Source organism: Plectropomus leopardus, chromosome 16 (assembly GCF_008729295.1).
Source record: "Plectropomus leopardus isolate mb chromosome 16, YSFRI_Pleo_2.0, whole genome shotgun sequence".
In the NCBI taxonomy this organism is placed as follows: Eukaryota; Metazoa; Chordata; class Actinopteri; order Perciformes; family Serranidae; genus Plectropomus; species Plectropomus leopardus.
This window is the reverse complement of record NC_056478.1, coordinates 3,800,670-3,827,431: the sequence shown is the minus strand read 5'-3', so window position 1 is coordinate 3,827,431 and position 26,762 is coordinate 3,800,670. Positions and strand designations below refer to the sequence as shown.

The 26,762-nt window shown below is 39.1% G+C and overlaps 3 protein-coding genes across 4 annotated transcripts in view; 1 reads left to right on the top strand and 2 right to left on the bottom strand.

Annotated features, from left to right (window-relative positions):
• Positions 1-441: 441 nt before the first annotated feature.
• On the bottom strand, positions 442-16,793 carry fkbp1b (FKBP prolyl isomerase 1B). Its single transcript, XM_042503373.1, has 4 exons — positions 16,423-16,793; positions 14,985-15,032; positions 2,967-3,079; positions 442-1,225 (listed from the first exon to the last, which is right to left on the bottom strand). Exons 1-4 carry the CDS (start codon positions 16,457-16,459, stop codon positions 1,097-1,099), a joined length of 327 nt encoding a protein of 108 aa, XP_042359307.1. The 5' UTR covers positions 16,460-16,793; the 3' UTR covers positions 442-1,096.
• Positions 16,794-16,945: 152 nt separating this feature from the next.
• Positions 16,946-23,058, top strand: LOC121955575 (WD repeat and coiled coil containing). 2 transcript variants are annotated; one of them, XM_042503594.1, is made up of 4 exons: positions 16,946-17,044; positions 18,588-20,496; positions 20,918-21,038; positions 22,140-23,058. In XM_042503594.1, the coding sequence occupies exons 2-4, from the start codon at positions 18,589-18,591 to the stop codon at positions 22,331-22,333; spliced, it is 2,223 nt and encodes a 740-aa protein (XP_042359528.1). In that variant the 5' UTR covers positions 16,946-17,044; position 18,588; the 3' UTR covers positions 22,334-23,058. The 2 variants fall into 2 exon arrangements, with proteins under 2 accessions (XP_042359528.1, XP_042359529.1); XM_042503595.1 differs by having other exon boundaries at positions 18,570-20,496.
• Positions 23,059-23,250: 192 nt separating this feature from the next.
• Positions 23,251-26,762, bottom strand: part of mfsd2b (major facilitator superfamily domain containing 2B) — a 29,500-nt gene continuing 25,988 nt past the window's right edge. Inside the window, exons 11-15 of the mRNA XM_042503596.1 lie at positions 26,665-26,748; positions 26,414-26,523; positions 25,135-25,278; positions 23,929-24,105; positions 23,251-23,608 (exon numbers count right to left, since the gene is read on the bottom strand). Coding sequence (XP_042359530.1) covers positions 23,560-23,608; positions 23,929-24,105; positions 25,135-25,278; positions 26,414-26,523; positions 26,665-26,748 — 564 coding nt within the window. The 3' untranslated portion in view covers positions 23,251-23,559. The remainder of the gene's footprint in view (positions 23,609-23,928; positions 24,106-25,134; positions 25,279-26,413; positions 26,524-26,664; positions 26,749-26,762) is intronic.

Below are 26,762 nucleotides of genomic sequence, written 5' to 3'. Positions count from 1 at the left end.
TGTTTTTATTTGGTATTCAATTTTTTAAATTAAATATTTATAACTTTACTGTTATCAGCTCTCTTGTATTATTTGCCTGGTGTAATAAGTACTTTTTTGCTTAATAAAATGTTTGTATAAAATAATAATGGCAACTGCTTCTTTTATTTCTTCTTTTTTTATTTCTTTTAATATGTATATACTTTTTGAAAGTATAATCAGATCTCTTGTCATGTACCTGTATGTCTGACAAAATTATTTATTTTTGCTAAATTAAGTTTAAAAAATAATAATAATAACAATATAGTGTTGATTATAGGAGTGAAATTAGCATTATCAATCATTCTGACCTTGACCAGTATGTGTTTTTTAATAACATCTGCCAGTAGGCGGCGATGTTGCCACTAACATGCAGTCAAACATATTACAAATAAACTTAGAAATCACACACAGGACTCAGACTTCTCAACACAGTACATGCCATTTTTATTCAAGAGTTGGTCGATAAACTGTCGTAGTAGCAATGGCTCTCACAGAGTTCTGTACAGTATTGGATCGGGTTAGACTGGATAGGGTACACTTGCAGTAAATGTTTATGAGGGATATAAAACATACTAAACATAGCAACATCATTCAGAGCATTCAGCAGGACGACCCTTTATCAAAGTGGCAATGCAGACAGTGGTATATAATGCCCAGTTATGACACAGAGCTGAAGTTTTGTACTTTTCGACGTATGTACCCTTCCTCTGTTGTTGAAACTGTAAGGCAGTATATGTTTTGATTGCAATGTAGTAACGGCTTTTCACCCGGATTTTCTCGTGGTTCAACGAAATTTACAACTTTAAAATGCAATTAAACAAAATAGCATCTCCGACTAACAGAAACAAAAATGCGACGTGTGTATGTTTGAAAAAGTCTTGCAAGATTCCTCGCAGTATCTATGATGACAAGATGGCAACGAAGCAGCATTAGATACGTTTAAATACTGAACTAAAGACCGTAAAAATCATAGAAGAGTGACGGGAGGCGGCAGCCGAATATGGTCTCCCTGTGGAAACAGGTTGTGGCGAACGCAGCCTCATTCAGCTTCAACCTTCTGATTTAAGCTCGAGCATCACTCCAGCTTCAGCAGTTCCACATCGAATACGAGCGTGGCGTGCGGGGGGATGACTCCGGGGTGGCCTACCGCTCCGTAGGCCAGCTCTGGCGTGCAGGTGATCTTTGCCCTCTGACCCAGGCTCATCTGAAGGACCGCAGAAAAGGAGAACATCATCAAGCCAACCATTATTCTCATGATCGATTGGTCTAAAATTATTTTCTATATTTGTGTTTATAAAATTGTGAAACGTGTCCTGTGTAATGTACCAGAATCTAAAGTGACATCTTCAAATTATATGTTTCATCGTAACAGCCACCCATGGTCTCTGAGTGTATGTTTTGATGCTGTATCCGTGGTTACAGAACATTTGTTTGCCTTTTAACTTTTTTGAAACTTTCTTATTTCTTATTTTAATAATTAATTTAATGTATTAATTATTAATTTAATAATCAATTTCTTCATTGTATTATTATTATTTTTTGTATTTATTTCTCTTTTATTTTTTTCCATGCTTGAAAGGTCTTCATGTTCATTTGGTTGTTTTTTTTTTTTTTTGTCGGGTTGCAAGAAAAACCAAATATAAAAACTTTGCTCATCAGACAATACAACACAAAAAATGTGTTTTATCCTCAGTCAAAGCTCACAGCTTTCAGCCGTCAATTATTCAATTACATTTCACATGTTCATGTTCGATTAAATTCTTAACAACAGCTTAATCAATCATTGATTAATTGTTATCATCCCTGGTTATTTTTATGTATGTTCACATGAACATCGAACCATCCATCCATTTATCTGGATATCAAAAAAAATTGTCAAATGTTCATTTTTGAAGAGCCAAATCTGATTGGACTGGCATAATCCTGAGTCAGGTACAGGCCTAACATTAACTATTGTTTTGCTTTAACCTAAATATGATGAAGCTGCAGACTCTTTGTTTCCCATGAAGACAGGGGGACACTTTAAAGGCCCCTGTGTGGAGTCTTTTTCGTCCCCCGAGAGGAAATTCACTCACGGTTTATCGTCTAAGATGCAGTGTGCGTAATGCAGCTGAATTTGTTCTCATTGGGGACAAATAAAACAATGAACAGTCAGGTGTCTTCAGTCTCAGATCAGGGTTGCTATGGCTTCAGGCAAATTAGATTTAAGACTTTTTAAGACTTTTATTATTGCCTCTCAGAATGAAATTTAAGAGCAATTTTACAACAACAAAACTGAAGGATAATTCTGCCGCAAGACATGACGTTATTGTCCTGTGAAAACATGAGATTATCTTTACCAAGCGTTGGTAAAAAAAAAAAAACCAAAATTTCAGAGCAGAACACATGAAAGACAAAGAAAATATTCTTAGAAAATAATATATTAGGTTTAGTGAAGTGGGAATATGTGGCATTTATTGGCTGGTTTTTTTGGTGATTTTGTGTTTTTCTCTGCATGTGAGATCCGGCTGCCTGGATTCCTATGATGACGAGCTTAATACGAGGAATTTGGGAAATTATTTAACCAAAAGTAGATGTTACCACTTATTTTGAGATTTTACGGGGGAATATCAGAAAAAAAGCCCTACTTCTCATGTTCCAAAAATGTTCATAACTTTTGAAGGATTGATTTCATGTTTTTTTTTTTTTTTTCGATTAATGAATTCAATGCCTTTTAAGACTTTTCAAGGATCCCCATGAACTCTGTCAGATAGCAGAGGTACCCGGCACATTCACACAAAAGTGAAAAATAAAACAAGAATAACAGCAATAACTATGTGGTTGGTATGATTCTGTAAACACAAAAATAAAAAGGAATAAATGAACTTCCAGCTACAGTTAAAAGGGCTGAATGTAGTGAAATAATGTAATAAAGTTATGGGCCCGCCTTCATTTTCTCCTCTTACCTGTGCTACACCTTCCTCCCAGCCCTTGATGACCTCACCCCGTCCAATCTTGAACTTAAATGGCTTGTTCCTGTCTCGGGAGGAGTCGAACTTCTTCCCATTCTGCAGCATACCTGCCAAAGAGAAAAGCATATTCAGAAAATAACATCTGCTTAAACCTTTGGATGCTTGAGCATAATGGCTTGATTTATCTGAAAGCACGGGAGGGTGACGAGCAGCTGCACGAGAGAAACGGCCCAACAAACAACAAACAAACAACAAACCTGAAAATAAAGTACAAAAGAAACCGTAAACAAACAAAAATGAAAAAAGGGAAATAAAATTACCTCAATAAATGCCTTTGGGGTTTCCTAACTTCTCCTGCACAATTTGTATTATATTTGTTATTATCCACTTGTTTTAATCAAATCTTGTGTCCTAATAAATTTAATTAAAAAAAAAAAAAAGTTTAATGAATTATTTAATTTTAATGTGCTAAAAAACACTTTTTAAAATATATAATTAAGAAAATTATATAGTTTTCTGGACATTATCCCTCCAAAAAATTTGGGATAGAAAAAAACCTAGAAAATTTAGCTTTAAAAAGACAGAGAGGGAGCTAAAAAACAATATTAGAAGATATTTAAAAAAAACAGTGAAAATGTCCGGAAAACATTTACAATTAGTTAGTTAATTGTTGTTTTTTTTTTTGCCTTTTTGTTGTTTTTTCTTTTAATACATTTTCTTTTCTTTTTTTGCTAGATTTCAGGTAATTTTCTTGTTTCTGGTTACATGAAATGTCAGAAAAATACATCTATAACTACTATCATAATAATTATTTTCTGAATATATTTATTAACTTATCTTTACCATTTTACATTTTTTTCTTTTTTACATATATTTTCTTTTCTTTTTCTGCTAGATTTCAGGTAATTGCCTTGTTCCTCCTTACTTGAAACTTGTTTTCGAAAGAAATGAAGTCAATTTGCTCAGGTTTGAAGGGGTTAATGAACCACCCATTTTGGTCATCTAATACATCATAAAGACTAAGCACGCACTGCAGTAACCCTACCTACCTTAATCCATTTTCATCTTTTATCACAGCTTGATGCCAGATCAATACACGCCCTTTCCTCAGCGCTAATGTTTTGGAAAGAGGCATTTTAAGATTAAAGGAATAAAGTATTTCTGGCTCCAGTCGGAGGAATTATTCTGGCGGGGCTTCTTATCGGATCTTGGGTCTGTTTCAATTACGCAAATGAACAAAGGGAATGTGAATCAGGAAGCTTTGGCCTGGTTCAGTGGATTATTTTTAAAGTTAAGTAGGCCATTGCTCGCCTGTATCTAGACCACAGGGAAGAAAAGGGGTAACAAAGGCGGAGCGGTGCAGGACCGCTCCTTCAGAGCGCTGACCGACATCATGATAACACTGAGGCCATTAAACACGACTAAAAGGCACCGGCACGACCTCATCCGTCATTTCAACATGCACTCCTCGCCTTCCCCTCGTCACTTTGGCTTCAACCCTTTAACACCTGGATTGTCATGAGTTTCCTTGTGCTGTCTTCAGACGCCGTGCATTTAACCCTCTGAAACCTGAAAAAAAAGTTTTATTTGTTCCAAAAATGTGGCAAAAAACTTAAAGCAACTTTGCAATATATATCCTGCAAAACTATTTTCTTGCAGTTTGTTTAACATTTCTTATAAAGGTGCTCACTGCCTTTATCACCATGATTTTGAAAGAAATCGCACCAGTTTTCTCAAGGTTCAAGGTTTAATACTTGTAAAAGGCAACCGAAACCTGGAGCAATATCATTTTTGTTGTGTTGCTTTCCAAGGGTTAATAAAGGCATCGGGGGAGAAAATGCAATAGCCAATTGTATCACCCAAAAATGTAGTTATGTAGTTTGTTTTTTACTAAAATGTTGACTACAAAGAGTGTGTGTGTTATCTGTGATGCAGTTAAATGTTGTTTATTAAAAAGTGATTCCAGTGTGCTTTACTGCATATTTCGATGATTTTTAGGATAATATCATGAATTTTAATTATTTTGGCCGAGATAATCATGACATCAAATTTATCGTGCCTAATCCATAAAGCCCATTAACTTTTTAAACCTAGACCTCAGTGATGCAGCGAGGAGTCAAAGTGGTCCTCAACATGCGCTTGCATTTTGGAGGCCGCTCCATGATAGTCCTTTGATTTACTTTTCTCTGTCGTACTTCAACAAGTGTGAATACTTGGCATTTAAAGTTGTGTGCTAAGTGAAGTCATCCAGTCACATGAATGTCGGTACTGTACTGCTTCTCCCATTTCATCCCCCCTAAACTTAGTAGGTCCATCATTTCCGAGAACCACAGTAGATATCAGTTGGACTGGGCTCAGTCCAACCACAGAGTCATCAAGTGCACACACCAAAGCAAACACCACCTGCTGCAGGGCACTCGAGTAGCAGGGAGGCTAAACCTTCTTGCGTCAACCGCAGAGAAGCGGGTTCGGTTTCTGGCAGTGTGGCTGCAACTCGCAAGGAAACACTGGCTGGAAATGTTCACATGTGAGGGGGGGAGTGAGTGAGGGAGCATATCCTGGGTGTTACACTAATTAGTCTTACAGGTTTGTTGGGGTGTCTGTTAACCTTTTGAAACCTGGACAAGCTGGTTGATTTCTTTAAAAAAAAAAAAAAAAAAAAAAGAAGGGGGGAAGAAGCCAACATGCAACTTAAGAAATAACCCAAAAATTAACAAGAAAAAAATAAAAATGTAGAAAAAAAATTACTTGAAAATAATAACTCAATCACACAAAAAGCTTGCAAGTAAAAAAAAACAACAACAATGAAATAACCTGAAAAATGCTCAACAATAAATAATTATTTTAATTATAATATTGTTTTAATTAATAATTTTTTACTAGCTTTTTTTTTCCCAAATTACTTTTTTATTTTTTGTCAAATTGCGCGACAATTCTTGCCAAACTGTTAATTGCCTTTTCCCCATGTTTTCAAAGGAAATCAAACCAACTTGCTGTGGGCACGAAGATTTAAATACTTGTGAAAGGTGTGTAAACCCAGCACACAAAGAGTGATGACTGTCCAGGTTTCAAAAGGTTAAGAGAATGCTGGTTTTAAGAGCCGACACCAGCAAATACACAGGCAGTAAGACCCCAGGAGCAGTGCCACGTTTTGAAGCTAATTTGACAGAGTGGCCCGGTTATGAAATTCATACCTTCACGAGCGATATATCTAATATACTCGAGGTATTGCGTCTTGTTCCGCCTGCAATATATAAGTAATATAAATTGTCACGTCGTTTTTATGAGCCACCGGCATTTGGGTTCCCTCGTTCTCTCCTCTGGCTCTCTGCCTCTAACAGACACACACACAAAGCAGGGCTTTTGCAGAGCTCCAGACTGTGACAATTTAGTCACATTTTGCAATCATGGAGCACTACTGAAAATTGCAATAAAAGCACCATGAGTTCTTCAGCACCGTTAAATGCAATGATTTAGTCTCTGTAAGCTGGAAACAATCTAACAGCTCTCCAGTCATATATTAATAGAATTTGCAAGTCATAGTGGTACTGTGTCTGACTTTTCACACACAAACCACGTCCAAATGACAGAAGTAGCCCCTATTTTGGATACGAGCTCCTTCTCATTTTGAGCAGGCTGGTCGGTGTCAGCGTCTTGTGCTGTTTGTTTGTTTTGGTGACGTGGATTGTGTAGACGATCAGCTGACAATGTCACTCAAAGAGGCCCGATGTTAAATATGCGTAACTTTGGGCCATAACAAAATATAAACAGGTGAGTTATATAAAAATTCACCCCCTGTTAAGTTGTCATGAATGTTGAAATTAGCTGTAGCGACCAAACCGCACTTTGAACCAGGCTGTAAACATGTTTATTCCTGCTCCAAAGATGAAGAATTGACTTTACTTTGGAGCCGGCCTCCAGTGGCCATTAGGCTTCATTTTTTCAGACTCTGAGGTTGCAGCTTGGGTACACACCAGCAACTGGCTAAAACCAGCTTGAAAAACAAACAAAAACAACAATGGAGAAAATATCATTGGCTCCTTGTTTCCTGTCAGAAAAAAAACCCACACAGCAGCATTGCTCTAAAGAGAGATATGACCTCTGATATTTCATAACAGCATGGTGGTTTACTGTGAAACTGTGTTCTATGCTACCTCTCAGTTTTTGTTGCAACATATATCAGTTCGGCTGAACAGGAGCATAGATGTTTCACTCATGGCTCTCGGGCTGTATCTTGCAGGAAAGTGGAAACATCACAAACGACTCCTACATCCCATCGGTATCAGAGCTCCGTTATCACTCTCTGGACAGCTAAGCATGGGTGGGGTCTCTGCAAAAATAAAGCGGGGCCCGTCCCTTCCTGAGGCTGACTCCCAAACTCTCCTCGTGAAAGATTTCACTTGCTAGAGCCCTGGCTATATCTGCAAAAAAAAAAAAAAAAAATCTGTGGCGCACAGGGGTGGGGTTATTTTTACTCAGTTTACTGTATCCTGTCTCACCCCTGTCTAGGACGGCAGCCAGCACAACAACCCCCCCTTGGCCCAAGCGTGGATGAAATGAGATGCGTGTAAAGCTATCTGTCTACAACAAACTTATCTATGTGTTGTCGTGTTTCGCAGCTGCAAGCATGCACGGCTCGATGGAAAGAGTAAAATCTTCTCATGCTTCATATGTGCCACAAACTGGGAGTACGTGCGGTGTGTTATTAGAAGTATTTCAAGCAAAGATGATGAACAGCAAATTTACTTCTGCAGCACAGACAGCCTGAAAATGATCCTCAGCAACGGCTTAACCCTCTGAAACTTCAGCAAACAGGCTTTTTTTCTGTCAAAAACATGGACAGCAGGTGACAGGCAAGAAATTACCCCAGAAACTGCAATTAATAAAAAGACATAGGATAATTACCTTTAGTTAGCAAAAAAAGACAAGTAAAAATACAAAAATAGGAACGGACCTTCAAAAAAATGCCAAAATAAAATAAAAATGATAAATATAAAGGGGTTAATAGACATATTTACTAATAAATTTCCACGACTTTGAGGCAAATCTTAAAGATCATATATTCTCTGAAACATCCATCGATACCCCTTATTGGTTCTTTTTCATTACTATATAAGAGGTTTTAAATAAATATTATTTGATGATAAATGTAGGGACTGTTCATTATTTATGAGAGGGGAGGGGGTGGTGAAAAAAGGGGGAGGCATGCCAAATAATTCTTTAAGCACTTGCGAGAACCCTATGTTTTTTAAAATAATATATATATATATATATATATATATATATATATTTCTAAATTATTCTACTAGCACGTTTTCTATTTTTTAAACAGCCTTGTTTTTTTTTTTTTAATTTTCAAAAATGAAAAATGAAATATTTAATCGCTAGAAATTTTAACAGAAATTACTGGTGAATTTTAACATTTCTGACGGTCTTTAAACACATCATGTGTTATTATTCAGGTTTGTGAAACAAAACTTTCGGGGTATATCAAGTTATCCAAAACTTTTCCAAGACTGAAATGAACTTTTTCCAAATTCAATTACTTTTGCATGTTTTTCATGACTCTGACTATAAGAAATATTTGCTTTTCTTTAACCTAATTCAAAATATGCAATTATAATAATTACAAACATAGTTTTATTGATATTTTTCCATAGTTCACTGATGATTTTCTTAATTATCAGCTAAATTTTAGGTCATTATCTTGTCATCTTAACTATTTTTTTTTCTTTCAATTTGCTAAACATTTCATGCCAAGATTGGCTTTCTTCCAATTTTTTTTTTTTTTGAAAAATCAAACCAATTTGCTAAAATTTCAAATATTTAAATGCCTGTGAAAGGCATCTGGATGCAGCACAGGAAAACAGACTTTGATCTAGGTTTCAAAGGGTTAAAAATGACAATTTTGAACAAGACATTGGGTGTCATCTGGCAGGATTTCTCCTGCTCTCCTCTATAGGGGAACTGCAAGAAGGCCATAATTCAGCAGAAGCTCAGGCTGATTTAGGATTTTTTTGTCCTAATTCAGAAGCATTATCAGCTCCCTGCTTTCCTCAGCTCTATGAAGTTGGGACTGAAAACGTCCCGCGGCGTTCAATCACAACATTTTCCCTTGGAGTGCGAGTTCAGCCTCTGCTGACACACAACCCCGCGTTTCAGTCTCTATTTCTGTGTCACACACCGAGGACCCATAAGGTCTCAGCACGTTTCGTGGTGAAGTCTGGAGCTCAAACATGGTAAGGAATGACGTCCACATTTAGGCATGACATCATATCCACGCAGCCTGTTGCTCCCAAAGCTCACGCGTCTTGTCAGCGGAGCTCGACATGGCCGTTTATCATCATCGCCTAAGTGCCAAATTTCATCAATCACGGAAACCCAGCGGCTGCTGTAGTTTTCTTTATATTGACTGATATCAGATCTGCTTCCCTTTTCTTCCCTCAGTGAGAGCTTGACGCAGAGAAATGAGCTTGTGATTGCAGAGTTGCTGGCTCAGCTCTCAGCTCTTCAAATCTACGATCGACCCTCAACTCGGGCAATTTACCGTCAGATTTTCAATCTTTTGTCCAGTCATACTAAGGATGCAAATATATGTCAAATTTATCTACCACGAAATCTGCCACAACATTGCATGGTTATTTCATAACCTTTTACGCTTCAAAATATTGATATTTTAAAACATTAAATAAAAGCCTATTTTTTCAGTCAAGCTTTTATGTAGTGTCTAACTATCTTAATTTTACAATTTATATTTCTTCTATTTATTAAGATCCATTTTTGCTTATTTCCTATGTTGTTCTTGTTTTTATGTCTTCAATCAAACTGTAAAGCGCTTTGAATTCGATTTGTTTGAAAAGCGCTGTATAAATAAAAATTTGATCGATTGACTAGTATAACTGTGCTCTACTACTCTCCTTACTGAAAACGGACCGGGCTCTACATTAACACATTACATTACAGGGGAAGTAATCTCAGTTTGGGGAAAGTGAAATGCTTCGTGCAGTTGGGCGCGTAAAACATAAATGTGATGTGTAATATAACGTTTTCTGAAAATCAACAACACACTGTTACACTGAAGCAGAGCTGGATCTGTCTCAGCACCGAGTATTGAACACGACTGATTAAAAAAATTCGGACATACTGGACACCATAGAGGTTGACTCTGGGGTCGACGATGTCATACACGATATAACGTTACGAACGTTAAATATCTCTTCAATGCTGCATGCAAAAGACTTTTTTTTTGCATTACAAGGGTACTCAGGTAGTTTCATGGGGTCTCGCCCGTAGATGCATTATTATACGGTTTTATTCGTTGATATTGTGTTCCACTTTCATTGAGTTCATTTTTTAAGCCAACATCAGTCCTGATCATAGATATCAAATTTTCATTTATTTTCAGAATTTTAAATGTCAGGTATTTGTCATGATGCAGCGGTGGTTATCACAGCATAGGATATGTCTATTACTTGCAGCATCATTGTGACAGTACACCTGGTGGAAACAGCATGTATTTTCTCCAAACATGGTAGAAAATGATGTCAGGTAGAAGATAGTACAAATTACAAATTACAAGGCAAACGCCCAGAGTAACACCCACAAATAATACAATACACAGCCAAAATTATCAAAAAATGAAGAACAAAATGACTTAAAATGCGACAAACAGTCTCCAAGCGTTAAATATTGACAGATCAGTTAGTGAATGTTTTTTTGTTTTTGACTTTCGAAGGCAAAATGAACCAAACTGACATCCCTCGCTTAAACTAAACAAAAAAATACATATATATATATATATATATATACACATCAGACTAACACGTGACATTTTTTTCAAGTCAATTCTTTCTTTGTTTCTATATGTTGTATTAATACTGTATTGGGGCCTTTTATCGTGGTAATATCGTCCTGTGAGATCTTTATCATCGTTATATCCCTAATTGTAATTAGACTGGGCAGCTGTGCGTGCATGTGTGAAGGCAGAGCAGGTCACTGAAAGATAACCTGAGAGTCAAACAGATGATAACACATCTCAGACCAACCTGACCCACACGGACGGCAGCTCTGAGACGAGCTGCTGATCCAGACGCTGTTAACAGACCGCCAGTCAGACGTGACACAAACCAGAATATGTGTCAAAGAGGGAGCAGCTTTTCCCTCTCTATTTTTTTATCCCAGCAAGAGCCTTTAGCGCCCTCGTGGCTATGAGCGCTCGGCTAATTTGGGCAACCACAACTCTCACCAGAGTCGGGGAGGGGGGGTCACACATATCTGTGTGTCTGTGTGCTCTGGCATGTGTGTGTCTGCATGTTTAAAATCCCAAAGGAGAAAGTGAGGATTGAAAAAGTACAGCAGTGTGAGCGTCTCTGTGACAAACCAGGCTCCCTAATGTGAAATACTGGGAGCAGAGTGGTTTCCAATCCCATTATGTGTTAGGAAATCACTCTCTCCGTACAGTTTCTCTGGCTCGGTGCAGGCTGCACTGCAGGGTTTTTGCACTAACAGCCAGCTGGATGATTCATGTCCCAGATCTGCTGCTAACCTCTATCACCACTTCTGTCTCTCTTTATCAGATCTTGAACTAATCTCATATCTGAGCTTTTAAATAAAACAAATGTGGGTTAGTGTCCGTCTTTACTGACCTGAAAAGTAAATCTTAAGTCCTCATTAGTTTAGCTTTCATACAAATTCCTGGATATCTAATCCACAGTGGCTGACTGCACCAATTAATCTGGATTAACCAAAATAGGAAATTAGATCATCAGGGTTCCAGGATTACCTTTTGCCTATTAACCCTTTGAAAACTGCGTAAATTGGCTTGGTGTGGCAAAAATATAGGATGAAGGCAAGCAAAACTTAAGAAGAAATGATCCAAAAATGATCAAGAAAGTAGTAAAAGAAAAAAAAAAGTTCAAGAAAATTATGTTAAAAATAATATTAAAAATGTTAAGTCAAAGACAAACACACGGAAATGACCAGAAATATATATATATATATATATATATATATATATATATATGCATGCTTAATTCTTTAATATAAAACATGATGAAAAAAATCTAGGGGGAAATGTCCAGAAATCTATACTATAACTGTAATAATTATATAATTAAATTTATGTTACAGACTTATTATTTTAAGCACACATTTCTATATTTCTTATCAAATTGCTCATTGCCTTATCCATATTTTCCCCAGAAATCAATTCAAACCAATTTGCCCAATTTGCTCAAAGGTTTAAACTTGTGAAAACCACTTAAACGCGGCACAAAAAAGTGACGTAAAGTGTCAAATTACACATTAAAAAATGTGGATAAAAAAATCTAAATTAAATGATTATAATTATATGATTTGTGACTTGCTGTGACATGCATACTGTACACCAACCGCCACTTATTACATTACAAATGCTCTAATTTTCTCTCAGCGAACCACATTCTCCGGCTAATCTCCTGGCTTGTGTTCAACACTAAGGTCTTATTTTCTCACGGCTCTACCTTTCAGCACCGGTGCACTCTTTTCTATCTATGCACTGCAACACATTTCCCCTGCTGTTACAAAAACATATTTACAGCTCTTGTTGTGCTCCGTGGATAAAGTCCTGGCTTTGGCTTAACTCTGCATTTTACGTGCCACTGCTGCTAAGTTACAGAGAGCTTATGGGTAAATCCTGTGCAACAAAGAGGGAAAAACAAAAGGAGAGATGGGGAAAACTTCAACAAAACAGGCTGAATCAGAGAGTGAAGGGCACAAACTGAAAATAAACGGTTATTCCCAGGCTCGAGCACATCCTGGCGTTAACGGGTCTTGTAGTCGGGAAACAGTACTGAGGTTTGTTCCATTCAGGAAGCTGATCAGTACATCCGCTGTTTTCACTGTTTTTAGTTTTTCAACCTGAGTCATATTTTTCCATGTTTTCATGTCTAAGTGACGAATGGAGAGACAGCAGTTTTTAAAAATGTGTCTGATATTGAGTGAGAGGACGAAGCAGTAGCAGTGTAACATTATTGGGTGATTGTGCACCATCCATTCACGTCCCCTAAAAGTGCTTGTTTTTGCCACTGACAGGCTCAGATTGTTATTATGACATTATGGAAAGGATCCCTACAGAGACAGATATTTTTACTGAAGTAAGATCCTTTTTGAAACACCACTAAATCGCCACCGGACTCCATTTAACCCTTTGAAACCTGAGCAATCTCGCTTGATTTCTGTCAAAAACATGCGATAAAGGCAATGAGCCATGACACAAGAAATCACCCAAAATGAGCAACAAATTAGTAAAAAGTACAAGAAAAATTACCTGAAAAATTACTTAAAAAGCAAACAAGTAGATGACCTTGGAAAAATTGCGTAAAAACCATAATAATTCTGTAAAATAATTTTAAATATATAATTATAATAATTATAAATACATTTTTCCAAGCTTTTCCCCCTAAATGTTTTCCCTAGCTTTTTAAAAAATAATTTACGAAATTTGTGGAACATGCCTCACCAAGTTGTTTATCGCCTTTTTTCCCATGTTTTTTAAATAAATTGCACTAATTAATTTTTCTTCATTCTCCAAGAAACGTCTTGCAAATTGTAAAAATCTAGTAAAAAGTGACAAGGCGGGGGCAATTATCAAAAATTTTTTTAAAAAAAGGAAAAATTTCCAGAAAACTATATTTATAATCATTATACTTAAAATGATGTCACAGAATTTTCTAAGCCACTTTCTCAGGGTTTTTGTTTTTTACATCTCTATCTTCTTTCTTCTAACTTTGTACTAATTTTCTGGCAAATTTTTGGCCATTTCTTGTTCAGTTGCCCATTGCCCTCTTCTTGTGTTTGGAAGGGGAAAAAAAGCCTATTTGCTCAGGGTTCAAAGGGTTAATATTCTTAGGCAATTTTTACGGAAAGCTGCGATGTTTTTTTGTTTGGGTGTTCTTTAAAAATCCCCCAAATAACACTATTAATTACAACCAGGAACTTGTAAAATCAGAAATTATTGTTGGATTGTCTAATTTCTGACGGTCCTTGAACACATCATGAGAGATGCCTAAATTATATATAAGTAGTTTGAATCTTATATGTTTTAAAAAAAACAAAAACATAAAGGCAACAACACAAAAGCACCCCAAAAAATAATCTAAAAAAAAAAAAACCTACGGGAAAGTGGGACATGAAAAAAATATATATTTTGGGTCCTTGAAAAGTCATGGAAAAGTTTTGAAATTTTGTCCGTAACAATAAGCGGGAATCCTGACAGCAGTGAAACAAAGCGGAAATTTTTCCACTTAACTAAATACTATCAGAAGTCATATGAGCCAAGTAATCGTAACGAATTAAGACGACCATGTGGACATATTTTTAATGATGGACGGGAAAGGCCCAGCTTCAGGGACAAGCAAAAGTTTCTCCGGACTAACAAAGAATACACTATTCAAACACAATCAAACCTGTTTCCTAGAGACAGAGCCATCGCCGGAGAGCGTGCAGTAACTTTTATAGCAATGTAATAACACTGATACTCAGACAGAGTGATGACTGTGAACTAGGCTTTGTTTACTTTCTGTCTGACCTAGTTGTCTGGACTGCCAAGCCCGGGGCACTGAATAACCCAAATTTATTTCCTAAATGTCTCAGCGTCTTACTGCCCCGCCTAAAAATTGGGGAATCTGACAGGAGACAAACAGCAACAAGAAAGCATGTCTTTGTGTGCATGCGTATTCTACATGCATGGTGCAAGCTTCAACAGTCTCTAACTTGGCATTAACAACACAAGTGTCAAATTTCTCCAGCAAAACAAAAGAAAAAATATATTTCCAGCACATACTGGCAGCTCCACCCTGTCTTTGAAACTTTAAGCGACACACAGGTGCGTACATGTCCGCAGACTGCGAGAGCCGGGCTGCATACTGAGTCATGTTGCGCTACAAACACGCACAGGGACAAATTTCCTCTCTCACCAAGGAGACAGGACAGACGTCTGGCTTGCAAAACACAAAAACAAAAAGGTTAAGTTACCTATGTAATGAACAACACACGTCTGGTTCTTCTTTGGAAATGTTCTTCCTGTTGAGAGGAGAGAGAAAACAAGTGTTACTGTGTGTTTACACACCTCAGAAACTGTCAGGCTTATCTTGTGGATTAACAATGTCTGGGTTAAGTCTGGTGAGGCGTTCCCAGCAGGAATGTCCCCTCATGCCTGCAGACAAGTCAAATCTGTTAAGAGTCAAGCTCATTTTGCAACTTCAGCCTGGAGGCGTCTTTTTCCACTGAGGGGCTTTCATATGTCTCTAAATATGCCATTAGCAAGGTTCACACACATTGTCCAAGACTGTCCCAAGACTTTCTTTTTTTTGCACCACTTGCCTGGCATTTTTCAAACACATAAAACTTGTTCAAACATAATTTCAGCGTCCCACATGATGTGTTCAATGACTGTCGGAAATGTGAAAATCCAACAATAATTTCAGTTTTTACAGTTTCTGGTCATGATAAATGGTGTCATTTTGATGGTTTCCTAGAAGAAAAACATGCCTTTCGAAAATGTAAGAAATAAACATAAAGCATTGCTCCAAAGTTTTAAGTTTTCTATTAAAAGAGCAGCAAAATTGCAAGCGATAACTTTCCTTCCAAACCCTTCAAAAATAGACAAATAGTCACCAAAAATCTCCTAAAGTTTTTTTTTAAAAATAAAAATCACCGAAAAAAGTTTTCTATGAAGATCTCAAAATAACTAAAAATTTAAATCGTCATAACTTTTTCATAGAAAACTCCAAACCGGTTTTCTTTTTTTTTGTTTGTTAAGAAATGTAATCTTCTTTTCTTTAAAGATGGTGGGAAGCCATGAAGGGAGCGACCAATACATAAACTCATAGTCATGTTCCATGAATGTAATTTGACTTATTACACATAGCACATTTCCATGATTCATCCAAAACTTTCAGTGATTTTTACTAGTTCCAGGACGTTTCCAGACCTGGAAAATGTGTGCGAAATTCCATTACTTTTCCAGGTTTTTCTATGACAGCTGGAAACCTGCATTAGTGCGTTCAGCAGAAAAAAATAAGCCTGCAGGAGTCTTGCAGGTCAGTGCCTTTATTTTGTCTGCCTAATCTTAGCTGCATTGTGGGCAAATACAGAAATGCAGATTTATTTTTATTAGTAACAGTGTGCATGGAGAGTTCTAGAAAGACCCCGTGCAGGAGTCAGTTATGATAAATAAACAGTGAAAATTTGGGCTTTAAAAAATCCCAAACATATGCCGAATACTTCAATTAGTTACCATCAATCTAAAAAGTATATGTACATACATCCTAAAACTACGAGTTTGATATTTTCCGTAAATTATTTTTAAATTTTACAAAATTCGAGCGACATTCCGGGGGAACCACCGAGCCCCACCACAACAATCACCACCTCCGCCTCAAAGCACTCAGGAGCGGATAAACCCACTTACCGTCACCGGGGGATATTGTCTCGACCTCCACGCCCATGGTTGTGCTTCTTCAAAATATAAGCTCTAAAACATACGGACTAAAAAGCCTTTTCGACAGACAATATTACCCGTTTTGCGGCTACAAGTCGGGCTATCTCGGTGGAAACCATGCATTCACCGACCAACACCGACCCGGAGCTGCAGACAAGCGCGGGACAAGCCAAGATATTTTGTAGTTTGTCGCGAGACAGCGTCGAGATCTTCAACTCCGCTACGTACGTTGTCTTCAGTCTTCAACGCAGCACGACGGTTAACCTAAATTTCAAGTAAATAAATCAACTTGTGCCATTTTTTGTTTTCTAATTAACTGGTCTTTATCAGAGTAAATATTTCGCTAGTTTTAGTTTCCTTAAATTACCCAACAATAAACACGAAGCACCCTCTAGCGGGCAAAATGGCTTAAAACACGCCGATGTCGAATTCAACTACATATCCCATGATACACCGGTAACGTCCGTTAGTTTTGCTTCCGGGCGAAGTAAAAACGAGCAGGGAAGACACTTTTCAGCCGGTAAAACGTGATTAAAATGTGGGAAAGTCGGCTTTATACGGATCCCACATGAAATGCTGATGGTTTTATAAGGTACGTGCAGAGAAAAAATATTTTTTACGGATTTTTTACGCTTATTATTCGTTAGCTTGCTAGCTAACGTACTTAAAAACGATAAGTAAACGCTTATAACATTAATGATTTCCTGTCAGTGTGTTTTGGGAAACTTCTGCGTCTTATTTTTAACCAAATATGTAATATAACCACACCTCATTAAATTTGTTTGATGTTATTTCCTATAACATATACATATAGATGTTATAATCAGATTAACATATTAGTTAATGTGGTCCAGTATTAAAATTATCCGTTTTTAATGATAACTCGCTCATCTAATTAATAATACCTTTATCTGTTCATATTTATTTAGGAACAATGCTTATTTGATTTTTTAAAAATTCATTTATTTGTTGGGGATGTTGAAATAAGCTACTTTATTTAAAATACAGAGCATACAGCTCATGTGCTTCACAGAGAGATTAGGGACTGTTCGTTATTTATTACAGATAAGTAGATGGTACTAAATTTGGGGATGTTGTTTGACTTGGTTCAGGAGTGAGACTTTTCAACTTTAAATGAATACCCTCTGGACTTTAAATGGCTGTATTATCTATACCCTCTAAATCCCGAATATGTAGCTCACAAAACCACAATACACTACACATGAAAATACACAACACACAAAACAAGGGCGGCAACTAATGTTTATTTTTTATAGTTTATGGAAAACTATGGATTATTTTCTCTATTTATTGATTGGTTGTTTGCTCCATAAAATTGTGAAAAATGTTGATCAGTGTTTCCCAAACCCCAAGACGACATCTCCAAATGTCTTTTGTCCACAACAAAAAATATATATGTATTTAGGTCACTGTTACAGAGGAGTAAAGAAAAAAGCTGTAGATCAGCTGTAAATCAGATAATTTTGACTTTTTTCTTTGTTTAAAAAAGTACTCAAATGGATTAGTTGGCGATTAATGTAATTGTGAAAACTAATCGATGAATCATTGCGGCTCTACACATTGCTCACACATCAGCACATTTGTTAAACTACAATACAATGAGCTGTAGTATTTCGTTTGGCTCATCCAGCACTTAATCTTTGTTATTAAGGATTTATTCCTGGAATTAGTTGGTAACATGTTCCACATTTGGAAACGCGTTGTCCAAAATTAGCTCTACAATGAGGTGGACTAAAAGGACATGACCTAATTGACCCCAAAGCGATCATGACGGTTTCACCAGCTCTAGAAGAGGAAATGCTGTGATGAGACACTCCCACTCAACACATCGTATCGTCAATGCCCCGAGGTCCTAACAGGAGCGCGTGTTGTTAAGGTCATTCAGGCGTAAGCAGCTATAAGTGTTCGTCACCACGGCGTCGGCTCAGGCAGAGGGGATTAAGGCATGTACTTGGAAGGAGACACGAGAGAGGCTTTTGCTATTCTTAATCTGCATAGGTATAGGCATAGGAAACTCCTGTGCGGGACCCATTCAGACAGCTCTCTGCCATCAATATCAACTCTGAGTCATTTGTCTTTTCCTCTTTTTTAACAAGTGTTTTCATACCTGCCAGGATGGATCTTGGGAAGGCAAAGCTGCTTCGGACGGGTCTCAACACTCTTCACCAAGCCATCCACCCTGTGCACGGGATAGCATGGACGGACGGCAAGCAGGTCTGCCTGACATCTCTGTATTTTATCAACGGCGAGGTGAATTTTGGGGACACAAATGTAATCGGGCAGTTCGAGCACGTCTTTGGGCTCTTCTGGGGCCCGCTGTGCTGCCCGGACTCCCCAGCCTTGCTGGCTGTTCAGCACAAGAAACATGTCACCGTGTGGCAGCTGCAGCTCAGCGCGCTCGAGCAGAACAAGCTGCTGTGCACTCAGACTTGTGAGATGAGCGAGCCGTTCCCGTTGCTCTCCCAAGGCTGCGTGTGGCATCCTAAGCTGGACATCCTGGCTGTGCTGACCAAGAGAGACACCTCTGTGTTGTTTTCAGTCCGAGTGGACAACCGGAGAATCAAAGCGGACATTAAAGGTAGCGGACTCATCCACTGTGCATGCTGGACTAAGGATGGCACACGCCTGGTGGTCGCTATAGGAAGTTCTCTTCACTCTTACATCTGGAATGACATCCAGAAGAGCCTGGTGGCGTGCTCCTTCTGCCCCATATTTGACGTGGGAGGCTACATTTGTGCCATCGAGGCCACGGGCGAGGCTCGAGTCGCTGTGGCTACAGAGCTGCCTCTTGATAAACTCTGTGGGTTAAACGCCGGCATCGCCTTCGACATGCCAACGGAGGCCGAGTCGCTGCAAAGCCACGGCTCGCATGTGGTCATGTCAGAAGACGACAACCTTTTAGATTCAAGAAGACGATCTTTTGAGTCCGAGAGGTCCTACATCCCGAACTCAGGCCCTCTGGACCTCACCCACCTCTTGGCGAGGCACCGCCGCTCTGACCCCAGCCCTCTCATTCACCTGCGTCGCAGAGACACAATGACAGGCTCCGGCCAGGACTCCTCACACCTCATCCTGGTCACATATGAGCGTAAAGTCACCACCAGCCGCAAAGTGAGCATCCCGGGGATTCTGGTTCCGGATATTGTGGCTTTTGACCCACGTGGGTCCACAGTTGCAGTGGCATCCAACACCTGCAACATGGTGCTGGTGTATTGCATCACAGCGTCCGCCATGCCGAACATTCAGCAGATCTCTCTGCAGACGAACGAGAGGCCCAAAGGACTTTGTTTCCTCAACGACAAGATGCTGCTGTTGATGGTGGGCAGGCAGAAGTCCAACGACCCTGCCTTCCTCCCGTCGTCTAACACGGATAAATATATTCTCCGTCTCGTAGCCAAGGAGCTGATGCCCGACGGAGAGACTCCCATCACACCATCCCCCTCTCCTCACAACCACGAGTCGAACTTCTGCGCAGGGATTAGGAGGCACTCGGAGCACCTGTCTAAGGACGACAGGGAGCGCCCAGGGATAAAGGACTTGGTGTTACCTGGAGGGGGAGTTGTTCGCTCGCCGGGCAACACGCGCAGGCTGGTGACGGAGGTGAGGAGCAGCGAGCCCAGCCCCGTCACTAGCTCTGTGGACTTCTCCGATCGAGCCTCAGCCCTGTCCAGCGCCTCCTCCATCACGGTTGAGAATTTCGACATGGAGCACGTCAACCGCATGACCAGCCTGGCGGTGGCCGGACAGGTCAGCAGGGACTCCAGCCGGGCCAGCTCGCCTCGCCTCGAGCCGGCGGACAAGCTCCACACGGACCCGACGCTGCCCATGCCCGAGAAGACACCGGGTCCCTCCAAAGAGCGAGCCCTGGAGCAGCTGGTTCAAAACATGGAGAGGCTTTTTACGCGCTTTGCAGACGTACAGCAGTGCCTGACGGAAATCAGAGATTATACCCAGAACGGCAAAAAGGCCCTGAGCGTCTACCCCAACGCCTGTGAACCCCCTTATGTCAATGTCACCTGTCAGGTACAGTTTTACTCACTACACTCTCTTCTTTGTGTGTTTGTAACTGACTCTGCACGGATGAGCTCGAGAGACGGTGATTCCTTTTCTTCCTACACACAAGCAGCTTTTGCACGAGAGGCTTAAAGAGCTTAATCAGCTGGATTTTACACTTTAAGGATAAGCAACTGAAATACCTGGAATCGTTTAATGTGTTACAGAATCCATCTCTGCTGTCTCATTGGCTTATCTGATTGTTTTCTTGGTGGGTTACTACGCTTTTTTAACGTTTTTTCTAGGTCTGATTTCTTTATTTGAACACATCATACAAACATATCAAACCCACAGTTCATTTGAGTAAATATTCAAGCACATCTGATCTAACACGGTTTCTAATCAGCATCATTTATCCCAAAAAAACAACAGTTCTTTGTTCATTATGCAGAAGCAGTTATCAGAAAATGTGTTCATTGACGAGCGGAGGCCGGTGCTGCTGTGCGATGGGAAGTTGTGTCTGCGTGCCCTCCAAGACCTCTTCAACCTCACTATTGTGGAGATGATGTACGGTACGTGCAGCCTTCTTTTAAATTGCACCTTAGAGTCTCATTTGCTTTCTGTTTAAACCTTGGAAATTAATTTGCCTTCACTACACAGCATGAAAGTCCACATTTCTGATGTTACAAATCTTCAAACTCCTGCACCTAATTTTGTCTTTTTACTTTACACTTTGAATTACCTGTTTGCAGAAAGTAAATTAACCTGACTTGTGGTAATAGCCATATTTCTGCAGAAAACCCACCTCTGACACCTACCTGCAAATCTTGAAGAAGAAAAAGATAATTTATCCAAAAATCTGTCGAAATTTGGTTAAAAATGGTCTTGAAAAGATCTAAAACAGCGTTAAATTTAAGTGTCTGATAACTGTCGACATGCTGAATACAAGGTTAATAAATTAAAACCTCTTAGAGGAAACTCCTCGTAGGTTTTTGGGAAGTTCTCTCTCTGAGTGTTTTTCGGTGAGCTTGTGTGACGGGTTTCCCTCGTTATCTTGTTATGTCACCTGAAAGTCATCAGATAGGCTGTCCTTGTCAAACTCTCTGCAGGTGCTCCTCTTTAGCTTTTTTTAAACCTTTATGTGAGCTATTCACACTGAATTTTAATTCATGAAAAACTCTTATTTTATTGCAGTCTTGGACAGCATCGCAGGTGTGTCAGCGTGCGTAAGCTATAATTGGAAGTGATTAAAAGCCTAGGTCAGATTACAGGTTTAAAGCAAAAGCAGCTTACTACTTTTTAATGAGTGAAGTGTTTCGTTGCAGTAGCACCAAAACACTGTGCTGGCCAGAGCTGACACAGCGGCAAGTATAAGCGATCACAAACTGCCTTTTGCGGTGCTTTAACTCTTTAATTGATAGTTAAAATGACACTTTGTGGGGATGCACGATATTGGATTTTTGTCAATCTCAGATACACTGATACTTTCTGACTCATTTTGGCCGACTGTCGATAACGATAAAAGCACATATGTTTTTCCACCTAATCGCAGAGAGCATCAAGTCTCTCCTGTAGAGGAATTAACATTATATCATGATGGTCCACTGATGGATTTTCGGTAAATCTTAGATGCACAGAAAAACATGCTAACAGGTCTTGTGTTTTGACTCCAGGTCCATTGTGGATTGTACTTGTGGCAGATGCAGACGGCTTTGTGCCTCTCACGTTCAAGCCCAAAGAGGAGCTCACAGTGCGAAACGGGAAGCGAAAAACTACCCTGAGGACTCCCGGGAGTCCGGACAGCTCCGCCCCGTCCAGTCCAGCCCCCGGCCAAAACCCCAACACAACCACAGAGACCTCCACATAGTGCCTCCAAAGACACCTCGGTTTGGACTTGTGCAGTATTCCTCCGGTATCTAAAATATGCAAAGCGGAGCAGATGTGGACTGAAGATGCAGATACATAGTTATTGTTACGTTCATTTTTCTATTAAAAAACAGCAGTGAGTTTAAAAAATGGGCTGCCTGTTCAGATGTGATGTTTACATGCTGCTGCTTTGAAATGAACCTGAAAGATGTTTGAGCCATGTTTTGTTTTTTCTTGTTTTTGTTGACAAAATGCAGTGAGGACAACAACTGTAGTGCCACGATGCTCCAACAGCCCGGAGTACGTTTTAGAGATAAGTCTTGAATTTTCCTGCTGTCATATTTCAAGATCCAGTAGAGGCTTATATATTTTGTAAATGTTTTGATTTTTATTTGTTTTTCTTGAATCCCTGCAGAAATCCCCACTGGTACGAAATTCAGGTTTTTAACCATTTTTCCCCTTTTTTTCTTAATGTGTAATTTTTGTTATACAACAAAAGTGGTTTAGAAAAATATTGATGCACTTTTTCTCCGACACTTGTAATGTGTCAAAGCTCAGTAACACGACTGTACCAGTAGAGGGGGCAAGAGTCAACAAAAACTTCCCTTTTATCACTATTCAGTGCTGCACTGAGCTGTACTGAAGACCAAACCAGTAAAAGTGTATCTTGTTTTGAAAGAAAACCCATCTTTTAGAATCTTTTTGAATATTAAATCTGAATAACTACTTTGCACTCCTTTGTTTGTTACTAACACCTTACATACACTTTGGAGTTTTTAGTTACGCTGAAAGATTTCGCAACGACTGGGGACGTAATCTATAAATGTAAACTGCATTTCTGTACAAACTTTGCAATTTGGATTTTGTCGCCTGAACTCTGCAGCAAAGAACGCACACACATGAATTCGGTCCACCAACCAACCTCTACAACATTTATTCATTTCATATCATCAGCCCTCAGTAATCATATATCATAAATAAATAACAGTGTTGTAGAGCTAAACACAGCAAATAATGATACATTCATTTATATAAATTAGGTAATCTTATTATATTTTCATATATATATATTCAAGGTAACTGTACAGTACATGTGAGAATGAAACGATAATGTTTACATTAAAACAATTGAACTATTTCTCAGTGTAATATACACTAATGAACAACCTTCCAGCGATCGGCGCTGGAATACGTGGCTTTGTGGATTCACTTCATTCAGGACGCAGCTCACACGTTACCCAAATCGTCCACTGATCTGGAGCCGATGCTTTGTTTCCTGTTGAGACAAAATGTGTTGAATTAACAACGGTCATGAGAAGTAACAAAGTACATTTACTCAAGTACTACACCTGAGTGCAGTTTTGAGGTGGACAGGATAAATGAGACTTGGATCCTGCACAAATTGTATGAAAGTTAGGAAAATGATGTTTTTATAACGTTTTTCTGTTGTAAAATGTGGATCTCTATCACTTCAATTCATCAAGAATTTTCTCTGTTTTGGATTCCTCCTTCACCGTGGAGGCATCAAATTCAACACAAGGTAAGTATTTCTTTATTTCTATTTCTCTCAGGTGAACATTCATGATTTAATCTCACCGTAGCTCATCCAGGCACAGTCTGTTCCTGAGCCGCACGTTTTCGCTGATAGGATAGAGCAGCAGGATCATTAACCCTGTAACGATGAAGGCCACCGGGGCAGCACCGATCAGCAGCTTCAGGGTGTACACCACCGGAGCCGGCTGCTTGCAGGCGCCGGTGTCATAACCTGCAAATCTACACACACAAACACACACAGGCAGAGATCCAAATTAAACACAGTCACAGAAAATCAACATCCACACTGACGCTGCAAAACTGGTAATGTGCAAATGTGTGCAAATGTCCGGCAGCCAGGGGCCAATCGCAGCAGCCGCACACGAGTTTCCGGGATTTTAGAACGTTTCAAATGTTATAGTCCTTTCCTTGTATTTTTAGATTTTTCTAGGATTTTAGGAAGTTTCTAGAATTTTAGGGCATTTTCTAAGAATTAAGAACATTTTCAGGATTTTAGGATTTTTCTGGGATTTTACAAGATTTCTTAGATTTAAGGACGTTTTTAGGATTTTAGGACATATCGAGGATTTTAAGACTTTTCTAGAGCTTCTAAGATTTTAGGTTAGATTAGAGATTAGATTTTAGATTTTAGAACGTTTTCTGGATTTTAGGATGCTTTTAGGATTTTAGGACGCCCAGGTTTTTTCTAAGATTTTACAAAATTTCATGGCTTTTAGGACATTTCTAGGATTTTAGAACGGTTCTTGGATTTTTAAATGATTGAAGACGTTAAGGACGTTTGTAGAATTAAAGGATGTTTGCATAATTTTAGGACATAGCCAGGATTTTTAGGATAAGATTTTATGAAATTTCTATGATTTTAGGATCTTTCTGGGACGTTTCTCTGATTTTTTTATGTCTCTAGAATTTTATGATTTTTTATCAGATTTTAGGATATTTCTAGGACAGTAGGTGCTTAGCCAGGACTTCTGTCGGGGAATTGTACTTTTTTGATCAACAAGCTCTATTTTGATGCTGTTGTACGCACTCTGGCACCTTACGTAAACTAACAGTACAAAATAATTCCCAGTGTGACTCACTTCATTTTTATTGTGAATTAGAAACTGTTGGGTCACCCGGCACCCTACCGGGGGCCAGATTCAGCCCACTTGTAACTGCTGTGTAGTATCATGACACCCTAAATGCAGATCCAGAGCGTCACAGAGTGTGTACATTAACGGTGCACGTGTGATAATAACGCAGACTCACTCCAGGCAGAGCGTGGAGACTCCCAGGGAGATGCCGGCTGCAAACTTGGTGAAAAACACGTAGAAGGAGTAGAAGATGGCTTCATGGCCTTTAGAGTACGGGTTGGCCAGTCTGAAGTCATCTACCACATCTGGCAGCATAGACCTGAACAACACACACACACACACACACACAGTTTAATGTTTAATGTTTAGTTTAATGCACACAAATCTGCTGCATTTGTTTATTTTTTTCTGCAGGATTTCCTAACGTGTCCTTTATCTTTAAACCCTCCCTCACGCTCACTTTAATCATCTTATACAAGATGGCAGCAGCTGATGATGTGAGGTCTACTTATAGCGCTCTGATAAAGCGGTGGGCTAAAATTACAGAGCTAATAACACGATTAGATGATGAGCGGCGGGCGGCACCATCGGCATCGGCCCACAGACAGGATAAACAATCGGGCCCTTCCAAAATAAACATGCCCCCGTGGGAGGCCCCTGTAATTTGGGGTTTGAGGGAGGGGACAGGAGATGAGTGAGGAGCGGATTTACACAGTAACGACAGAAAAACAGACAGAGGAAGAAGCCTGCTGCACCTCTGCTGGTGTATCAGCTCTGTGATGGTATGGAGGATTTATAGCAGACGCCGCCTCTGATTCATAGAAATGACGTCATTTTATGACCCTGACGTGACCCGAGTGGACGGATGGAGCCACGAAGGCACCGAGTCACCACTAACTGCAGGTCGCTGCGCTATTGTGGGTTAACTAATGACACTTTGCATCAAATCAAAGGAACTAACATGAGCAGCAAAACCACTGCACAGACTTCTAATCAGGCTGCAGACAATGTCAGAGGCTCAGTGGAATATTGGAAATATTAAAATAAATAAATATTTAAAATTAATCATTAATGATAATAATAATCAACAACAATTAATAAAAAAATATCTATATAATCTTATTTAAATATATATAAAAATAATCATAATTTGAATATATTCAGGGTATGAATTCATATTCTAAGGATATAAGCTGTAGTATATTTCTTTATTTGATTTATTTAGTTAGTTTCTTTATTTTGAACATGTCAAAATAAAATAGGAAAACAAAATAAAATACAGGCAAGAAAAGCAACTTCAGAGTGCCCATTGGACATATTCCATAAACAAACCGAACAAAAGTATTTCATGTCCGTAAAGGAGGAGGCTGAATATATTTTTCAAATACATGTAAAGAGAAGCGTTATGTATGTTGTGTGTTGTTTCCAGTATGATTTTCTCTGGAGTTTCTTACCACGGCAGCAGGAGCGAAGCAGCCACACTGAGTCCGGAGGAGACGGCCACAACGTACGCCACCACAACATTAGGGATGAAGACCAGCATCAGCGTGAACGGCATGATCCACTAGAACAGACAGAAACACAGATTAATACGGTTTTTTTTTGATGAGGATGCCACATTCCCATTTTGTCCACAAGATGGCGCACACGTCAAAGTCAGTGTTAAAGTGACTCTTGCAAACCAGAATAAAAACAGTGGACTCACAGTGATGCCGCAGAAAGCTGCCGTCTTTTTCCCAAACCTCTGCAGAAACCATTGCCACAGCGGGATGCTTATCACCGCGGAAACCTGCGGGAAAAAAG

Coding starts and splice junctions, on each gene's coding strand:
- fkbp1b (XM_042503373.1), bottom strand. CDS start 16,459: ATGGGCGTGGAGGTCGAGACAATATCCCCCGGTGACG. Junction 15,033..16,422: donor GACAATATCCCCCGGTGACG/GTAAGTGGGTTT, acceptor TCCTCTCAACAG/GAAGAACATTTCCAAAGAAG. Junction 3,080..14,984: donor GTGTGTTGTTCATTACATAG/GTAACTTAACCT, acceptor TCTCTTTGGCAG/GTATGCTGCAGAATGGGAAG.
- LOC121955575 (XM_042503594.1), top strand. CDS start 18,589: ATGGATCTTGGGAAGGCAAAGCTGCTTCGGACGGGTCTCAACACTCTT. Junction 20,497..20,917: donor ATGTCAATGTCACCTGTCAG/GTACAGTTTTAC, acceptor TTCATTATGCAG/AAGCAGTTATCAGAAAATGT. Junction 21,039..22,139: donor TATTGTGGAGATGATGTACG/GTACGTGCAGCC, acceptor TTTTGACTCCAG/GTCCATTGTGGATTGTACTT.